At 57.0% G+C, this 9235-nt stretch overlaps 1 protein-coding gene across 3 annotated transcripts in view; it reads left to right on the forward strand.

Moving 5' to 3' along the window:
• The window catches only part of SMAD7 (SMAD family member 7), a 28166-nt gene extending 19205 nt beyond the window's left edge, over positions 1-8961 (forward strand). For all 3 annotated transcript variants that reach the window (XM_014531967.1, XM_005884492.2, XM_005884491.2), the window contains exon 4: positions 6993-8961. In XM_014531967.1, coding sequence (XP_014387453.1) covers positions 6993-7531 — 539 coding nt within the window. In that variant the 3' untranslated portion in view covers positions 7532-8961. The remainder of the gene's footprint in view (positions 1-6992) is intronic.
• Positions 8962-9235: the final 274 nt, after the last annotated feature.

Below are 9235 nucleotides of genomic sequence, written 5' to 3' on the forward strand. Positions count from 1 at the left end.
AGGTCCTGGAGTATCTTTCTGGGAGCTGGAGGTCATTGTCCACAGGGGGATTGATTAAAAGGGGCCCACAGAAAAGGCAGAACCAGGCAGAGCAGTCCTGTACCTCTGGGGTGTGTGTGTGTGTGTGTGTGGGGGGGATGTCCTTTGGGAACATTGGCTTAAGCATGCATTTTTATTAAGATTCTTACAAGCTTTAACGTGTAGGCAACATACTTACAAGTGGTCAATAAAAAGCAGAAAGTGAGGGACATGTAGTGGTTTCAGGAATGGTTCCTTCGTTGGATTCACGTGTGAGTGTGCGTGCATTCCCAGTTGGGGATCCACATGCAGAATTTGGTGGTGGGGCGGGGGCGAGGGGGTGGGGATCTCTGGACTCCCTCCAGGTAAGAGGTGGGTGGGTTTTGAGATCTGATTTGACCACCTTCCTGTCGCCACCTTCACATGTGTCTTCCTGGGAGTGGCCAGCGGGGCTCCATACCCTGTGGGCGGGCAGGTAATGCCAGGCAGGCCTGGGGGGCTCCGTGTGCGCATGTGTGCGGACCCCTTTCTGGAGAGCGCTGCGGAGTTATTTGGGGGTGTTGGTGGGAACTTTGCGGTGCGGCGTGGAGTGGAAAAGTCTTGACGTTAAAACTGGAGAAGTTTTAATGAGGCTGGATGTATGCTAAACAACAGCCAGAGAGGCCCATTTACTGTAAATATTATGAATGGAGTTGGCTGGGCTGGAGTCCCCACCCTTCCTCTGAGGCCTCGGCAGCGGGCAGGGCTGGCCTCCTCCGAAGGCAGGCAGCCGGGTACACGCTATAATTTGCATGGCTGACGGCTGGCGCACAGGAAGCCGCGTCAGCCGGGCTGGCGAGACAGACGGGAGTTTTTTGATTTCTGTGGCTTCCCTCCCCTGCCCGGCTCTCCCCTCAGCTATATTCTCCGATGGCCAAACACTGTTCTTAGGAAGGACCCCTGGGCTGGGGGGCCTCAGACTTGGGACGTTTGAGGGGCCTTGGGAGGTGGGGGTGGGGCCCATTCGGGGAGCAGGGAAGTACATTTTAGCTCTAGTAACTGATTACTCATCACAATCTGTCTGGAAGGCACAGTCACACATAAGTCTTCTAGACCAGCAGGACCTGCGGATCAGTCAGCTCAGCTCGGAGAGTTTGCAGGAGGAGGGTGATGGCGGGAAACTTCAGGGCGCCAGGCCCGGGGAGGCGGGGGTGGGGAGCGCACGTTGGAAGGAGGATGGTGAGGAAGGAGACCCTTTTCCTGAGGGTCATGAGTGACATGACAGAGAGGACGCAAGTGTGTGACTCCTTGAGGTTGAAATGTTGGTTTAGAGGTGAGCACAGCAAAATCTGACCCAGATCTCCTGGTCCTTTTGATTTTGTTTTGTTTTGGGTTTATTGTTGCAAATTAAATGCAAAAAATGTGCGCTCTTCTCCCCAAGTGATTTTCTTACTGTCCGGAAGGTAGTAAAAATAAGTGGAGCCAGCGTGAGTACTTGATGAATCATCGAGCGCAGCCAGAGACCGGCAGAGCCAGGAGTGGGCCCGTGGCGCTGTTTTGCCCCAACCCCCTTCATGTTAGTTAGGGACCGGCCAGCCTGAGGCTCAGAGAGGGCAAGCCACTGGGCCAGGGTCACAGAGCAGCTTGCTTGGCAAAGCCGCTTCTTGGTGTGAGAAAGCTGGACCCCCACACTCAGCCCTGAAGTAGGCGTAGCATTTCCAGGATGTGTTCTGAAGGGCATTTGCGGAGGAGCCCTTGGGGACTGGTAGCTTTCGGGGCCTGGGGTGGCTGCCCACCCACAGCTCACACCTAGCAGCGTCCTGGCCATGCATCCCAGCCCTGCTCTTCGGCAAGTGACTGGGCCTCATGTCCCCTTTAGCATAAGGACAGTAGTCGTATGCAACCTCGGAGGGCTGTTTTGAGTCCCTTTGGAGCAGGGCCTGTACACAGTAGGTGCCTATTAGGTGTAGGGTGGGGCCCAGAACTGTTCTTCCACAGGGGTGGGGTGGGCAAAGGAGAAGGGTGGTTAGTGTTTTCCCAGCAGCTGGAGACCCCGAGAGATGAGACCCTAGAGTGTAGCTGCAGGCTGAGCCCTGGCTCCCGCTGCTTTTGTATCGGATCGCCATAACAGCCCTGTGAGGCTGGCACCGGGACGCTCCGTTGCTGCCAAGGTTCCGTGGGAGGTCGAGGTGGGGTGGGGTGGGGTGGGGTGGGGTGTGGTGTGCGTGGGGGTGTCGCACCATAGCCAGAAGTCCCTGAGGGGCAGGATTTGGGGAACTCGGTTGGTTGGGCCCAGGGAGCTGAGAAGTCCCCAGCCTTTGAAGGAGACCCTATGGTTCCCCCTGCCCACCCCTCCATCCAGCCCCCTTCACGGAGAGAACCTTGTTACAGAAGTTCCGCTTTCTCAGCCCCACCGCCCACCGGCCAGAACGCACCCTCGGACCTTTTGGTGCAAGTGCTTGGCGCGGTGGTGCAGGGGTGGGTCTGAGAGAGGCGGAAGCGCTTGGAGTTCGTTTCCACCCCGTGGGCAGCTTGCTCCAGACCCCAGAGCTGCCTGGGCTGCCTGGGGAATCGGAGTCCTGGCGTGATCTCGCGTGTCCTGACGAGGGTGGAACACGGCCGATCAGAGCTGACCCCAGAGCCCAAAAGGAACCCAGACACCGCATCCGGTTTTTATATATTTACTTTAGTTCTTGGTCCTTTGCCTCTTGAAAACAAGAGCCCAGTGAGGGTCCTTGACAGTTGTGAGTCTTTGGGATGAGAGCGGATCAGACGGATTGGCACCAGGCGCCCTTTATCTCGGCCCTTCTCCCTGAAGTGGGCCGGCTGCTCGGGGAACTGCCGTTTCCTGAGTTTCCTGACGGGGTGGGGAGCAGGGCCGAGGTGCTGTTAACCTTTGAGATGTCTGTAGTGGGAGGCAGGATGAGGCAACCGCTGGTGGCGCCGGCGTTCTGAGGAGAGAGGACCCTGGACCTGTCGTGGGCGAGGCGTGGTGATGTTTGCGTTCCAGGGCCGCTGGCTTTAACTTCTGGGTCTGCTTTGTGCCCTTCATCTGCCCTCATCAGCCTGGGTGAGGCCGCCATTTCTGCCCCACGCCCATCTCCCCTGGCTTCTCCATCCTCGGCCTCCTGCTGGGCTGGGACCCTGGGCAGGGGGGCTCACAGGTCATCCCACGGTTGGATTTTGGCAGAGAATTATCCCTTTACAATCCGGGTGCCTGCAGAGGTGAGCTGGAGTTGAGACCCCTCTTTGCTCACCTGGTACTCCAGCCCCCTTGCGCCCTGGCAGTGGGGGGCACTGGAGGCAGTGGGCACCAGCTGTGTGCCTCTGTCCTGCTTCTCAAGTGTGTGCCTGTCCTGGAAGGCCAGAATCTGGGGGACCCTCTCCCCATTAGCCCCACCTCAGGTGGCCTCCCTCATCTCTTTACTCCTTCAAATAAAAAATTTTAAAAGGGGAAAATTCTTCCCTTACCTGAAATCTGGCCTTGAGATCTGGTCACCCCATGTCGTTGAGACCCCGGCAAGAGCTTCATTCATGAGCCTCTGGTCTTCCAGAAGGGCCTGGTCTGTCCATTCATGACCAGGGGCTTCAAATAGCGCTTTGTGAGCGGCAGGGAGCTCCTGCTACGTGGCCTTCCCTAATGCACGTGCGCACACAAGGCCAAGGCCCTCCTCGGCACCCACCTCCCCTTCCTCTGCAAGGGTCAATTTTATGCTCTAAGGGAAATGGGGAAGGGGGGCCGGGGGACAACCTTATAGGAATTTTCGGCCGATTCAGCATTTTTTCTGGGATTGCTCCAAAAATTCCCTAAACCATAATAAAAAGAAAAAAAAAATTGTGAGCAGGCAGCTGATTAGTTAGCTTTTTACAACACAGCGTTTCTTTTTGATGCTTAAAAACGCGCAAATACAGTTTTAAAACAAGCCCCTGTGCAGCGTTTGGAGGAGGGAAAACGCCGGAAAAGGTTATAAAGCTGAGAGACGTTAACGAGGGGCGGCGGGCTCGCCCTTGGCGTTGGTGTCGGCAGCCGCGACAGGAGCCAAGCCGGGCTTCCGAGGCCCTCGCTTAGCCCTGGCACCAGCTGAGATCCGCGGGGTCCTCACCACGAGGCCTGGGGGGCCCCGGAGTGACGCGCGGACCTTGGCGGGGAGACGCTTGTACGTGTGGGCTGTGGGCCCAGTTCAGGGAACTGGGTTTCTCTGAAGATGATGGTGTGCGCTTCCCAGAAGTGAGCCCGAGTGACGGGGAATTTGGGGCAAAGGAGGACACTCTCGGAGTCGGCCACGCGGGAAGCTGTGCGGGGCCGCAGCGTGCATTCAGGGGGCCTGAGCCGTTGCAGCCCTTTGTGCTCAGAGACGGGCAGAAGGCTGTGGGGTGACTGGGGGTGACTGGGGGTCCCGGTGCACCAGATCAGGGCACCTGGTGAGCTTTCAGGGGCCTTGTTCACACACAGGGACACCCACACGCTGCCGTTTATCTGGGCCGGGCCATTAACCTCAACAGAAAAAGGCTTTTTCCAGGGATGTCTGGCAGCAAATTGCTGGGTGGACTGGCAGGCTGCACAGATGAAAGAGAACCCGCCAGAACGCTCCCCTCTCCCTCGCTCCCCTCAGGCGCTGGGCTGGGCTGGGCTGGAGTCCAGCCGACCTCAGGCCCAGCCCTGCCCCAACCCCTCCCGGCTTCCTCTGCCCCCAAGAGGCCCCTGGGGCAACACGGCCCCCACTTCTTGGCCTGGCAGGAGGGCAACTGATCCCAGGCCCCCACCCCACCCCACCCTGCAGCTCCTCCTCCCTGCTAGCCGGGGCCGGGGCCAGGTTTCAGGGGGCCAGGCTCCGTGAAGCAGAGTATTGTAAGGCTCTGCTGAGGGTCTCCTGCGCCGCCCTCCCCATGGCTCCCTTCCAGCCAGGTTTGTTGCCCGGAGCTGGGACAGTGAGGGAGAGCTGCTTACGTTTCCGACACCCTCCCCCTCGGGCGGACGCCCCCTCTCCCAGAAGAGGCGCCCCGCCAGCGCCCCGCACGCAGGGCCCTTGTTTACGTGGCCTGCTGTGGGTCTTTGTGTAGCCTTCAGGGCCGCACTCCCTCGGCAAGAAAGTTCAAAGATTGCCAGCGCTCACGAGTTTATTAGCAGTTGATGGATACTTTGCAGAAACAAGTTAATGCCTGATGAGTCACCTTCTGCTTGGAGCCCTTGTCCCTCTCTTGTTTTTCCATATGTTCCCATGTGTGCGCATGCAAACACACACTCCAGTGTGCTCGCATTTGGGGACACACAGTCTCGCTTACACTTGTGCTTTATAGGTGCGTGCGTGGGGGGGGTGACGGGCCCGTGTTCCGGGTTGGCTCTCGGTGGGGTGGGGATTGAGGGAGAGGAACGGGCCCTCAGTTCCCCGTTGTGTGGCTGTCTTGGCAGGCATCTGAGAAGGCCAGGTGGGGTGTCTGCAGGGTGTGTGCTTGGCTGCCTCTGGGTCCGAGGGCACAGTGTCCACTTACTCATGGGACACCTCCATGTGAGACTGGCTGCTGCTTAAAAAAAAAAGTTCATGGGGCTGACTGGCTCCCAGGTCCTAACATGCCTGTCACCATTGGACGGAGTTGTGTGCTGAGCTGCACTAGAGCAGCAGACGGGGCCCCCAGCCCCCCTCCACCCCGTGGTCACGCTGCAACAACCCATCTATTCTCCAAGCCCCGCTGTTCCAAAATCAAAAAGGCCAAGCACACCCCGAAAGACACCTCACAGCCAACCCCTCCTTCCTGTCCTAAGCCTTCGCCTCCCGCCCCCCACCCCCTCCCCATTTTTGTTAACAAATACAAGACTTCCGGTCTCCGCCCTGCCACCACAAACCGCAGCCGGGTTCCTGCAGCCCAGCCTGGCTGGGGAGATTTATGGTTCCCAGTCTGAGGCCTGCCCCGCTGGCTCCAGCTTAAGGAGGAGTCGGAATGCCAGCCGCCAAGGGCTCCCTTTCTTCCATACGTCCCCCTTTAAAGAGCTCCGTGTGCCGATTTAGGAAAATCGCCTTACCAGGATCTCACCAGCCTCCCAGGCTGCCTGCGGGAAGAGGCACTTCTGGGACGTCCCGGGTGGGGCCTGCAGGGGCGGGAGGAAGGAGGGGGCAGGCCAGGCGCCTAGATGTTGCTGGGAGGGAGGGGAGAAGGGCACTTTAAGGGTGGCCATGCCCAGTTTAGACACACAATCTGGTGTCGGCTAGAGGAAGCTTCCTTAAGGTGGTCTGGGTTAACTGGACTGTCCTAGGTTGTGATTTGGCATTTTGGCGGGAATCCACGCTTTGTGCACAGCGCTGCTGCCGACAGACACCGAGGGTTGTTTCTCTGTTAGGAAGATTCTTTTGCCCCCAAACACCTCCATTTACATTCTTACCAGACAGCTCTTAGGCCCAAAGCACTGATCTGAGAACCTGGTGACAGCCACAGAGACCACGGGGCAGGTGGTCCTGGCGTCTGGAGATCGGGTCCTGCCTGGCCCTGGCTGTGTCATGCTCCGGGACCCGAGCAGCAAGCTTTCTGGGGCCCAGGTTTCTCATCAGGGTGGCCAGGGCGCAGGGCACTGGCCTTCAGGATGCCATCAGCTTACAGAACGAACTCTAGGCCATCTGCAAGGCCTCTTATGGCTTTAACACCAGGACCAGGCCCCCTGGCCTCTGAGCGCACAGGGATGGGCCTCCTTAGGCCAGGGGGGCGCATGTACTGGTGTCTGGGTCCCTGACAGGATGGGGAAGGGGTGGGATGAGGTGCACCCAGCAAGCCCCCTGCTTAATTAAAGTCGGGACACTTCTACCAGAGGGTCAGGATTTTCAGCCCCAGTGGGAGGCCTGGAACCGGTAGGCCGCCCAGCACCACCAGCATCTCCTCCTGTCCGTGTGCCGAGAGCCGAGCTGGGTGCGTGGGGTGCGCCTGTGTATGTGTGTGTGGGGGGGGGCGTTCCGGGAGGAAGAGAAAGTCCCACCCCCACCAACCATGTCTGCCGTTTTGTCTTGTAGATTCCCAACTTCTCCTGGAGCCTGGGGATCGGTCACACTGGTGCGTGGTGGCATACTGGGAGGAGAAGACGCGCGTGGGGCGGCTCTACTGCGTCCAGGAGCCCTCCCTGGACATCTTCTATGATCTACCTCAGGGGAACGGCTTTTGCCTCGGACAGCTCAATTCGGACAACAAGAGTCAGCTGGTGCAGAAAGTGCGGAGCAAAATCGGCTGCGGCATCCAGCTCACGCGGGAGGTGGACGGCGTGTGGGTGTACAACCGCAGCAGCTACCCCATCTTCATCAAGTCGGCCACACTGGACAACCCGGACTCCAGGACGCTGCTGGTGCACAAAGTGTTCCCCGGCTTCTCCATCAAGGCCTTCGACTACGAGAAGGCGTACAGCCTGCAGCGGCCCAACGACCACGAGTTCATGCAGCAGCCGTGGACTGGCTTCACCGTGCAGATCAGCTTCGTGAAGGGCTGGGGCCAGTGCTACACCCGCCAGTTCATCAGCAGCTGCCCATGCTGGCTGGAGGTCATCTTCAACAGCCGGTAGCCGCGCGCTGGCGGGCGAGGACAGAGCGAGCCGGGCGGGCCCAGTCCAAACTACTTTGCTGCTAATATTTTCCTCCGAGTGCTTGCTTTTCATGCAAAAGTCTTTGGTCATTGTTCCTTTTTTTTTTTTCTCCCTCTCCTTCTTGTCATCCTTGTTTATGTTCCGTTTTGTCTTGTTCTTTGAGAAATAGCTTATGAAAAGAATTGTTGGGGTCTTTTAATTGGGGGGGATCGTACGGTTGGCAAGACACCCCCATGTGAAAAGGGGAAGCAAAAATCAGTCCCCCTGAACACAGTGTATGAATGGGGAGCAGCCCCTAACTCGGGGGGTCATCGTTTCACTTGTCAGGGTGGGCATGTGAACGGGTGTGTGCGTGTGTGTTTGTGCGCGCGCACACCCGCGAGCTCTGTGCTCCCAGCTGTGTCTCCCTTGCCCTCTGGACATGCTCAGTGAGGCAGAGACTGCACCCGGGCAGCCTGAGCCCAATGTCTCAGCAGTTGCCAGAAGCAAGGCTCTGCCCTCAGCCAGGGAAGCCCCCGCCCCCCCCTCCCCTTCTAAGGACCCAGGCCTGTCACTAGGCTTCCTAGAAACAACGTTGTGCAAGAGGCTGACCCAGAATCGTTCTCGAGTTTGTCTTAACTCCCCTCCAGCCACCCTGCTGCCATTGTCTTCCCTCTGTGGCACCTGCTCCCGGATGTGTCTGAGCTACAGTATTGCTCACCCGGTGCCCTCTCGGGCCCTCAGCCTCTCCCCTGCCCCGGACCCCTCAGGTTTTACCCGGACTCAGAAAATCAGCTCAGCACTCGGCTCTCCTGCGGCCTGTGTTGAGCTCTGCTGTTAGACCAGCGAGGGGAGCAGCCCGCTTCCCACCAAGGATTCGGTCCATCATAACCCAAGGTACCGTCCTGGACTGACACCTAACTCTTCTTTCGTTTCTTCTCCAACTCATACACTCGTATGATGTGTTGACACTGCTCTTAGCTCAATGAGCATGTTTAGACTTTAACATAAGCTATTTTTCTAACTACAAAGGTTTAAGTGAACAAGAGAAGCATTCTCATTGGAAATTTAGCATTGTAGTGCTTTTGAGAGAAAGGACTCCTGGAAAAAAAAAAGAAACAAAAAACACACACAAAACCCTGAGATTTATTAAAGAAAAAATGTATTTTATGTTATATATAAATATATTATTACTTGTAAATATAAAGACGTTTTATAAGCATCATTATTTATGTATTGTGCAATGTGTATAAACAAGAAAAATAAAGAAAAGATGCACTTTGCTTTAATATAAATGCAAATAACAAATGCCAAATTAAAAAAAGATAAACACAAGATTGGTGTTTTTTTCTATGGGTGTTATCACCTGGCTGAATGTTTTTCTAAAGGAGTTTATGTTCCATTAAACAATTTTTAAAATGTATACTTGATTCCATGTTGTCCTCCAGCTCCTTTGTCTTATGATGGGATATGTGGGGAGGGGTGTCAAGAGTCTGGGACAGTTGGGGTCTCCCTGGCCCAGCGCTTGGTTGGGGAGAAGGGGGAGGGGGGCCGTGAAAGGAATGTCCGGAGCAGCCTGCCTCCGTGGTCAGTTCCCTGTGTGCAGAAAGACCCAGAGCCACACAGACACCCTTGTTAGGTGGGGACCCTCGGGTGTAGCCAGCTGGGTGCCCTGAGTTTGTCATGGGGTCAACCTCGGGAAGC

This window comes from Myotis brandtii, unplaced genomic scaffold (genome assembly GCF_000412655.1).
Source record: "Myotis brandtii unplaced genomic scaffold, ASM41265v1 scaffold833, whole genome shotgun sequence".
Lineage (NCBI taxonomy): Eukaryota > Metazoa > Chordata > Mammalia > Chiroptera > Vespertilionidae > Myotis > Myotis brandtii.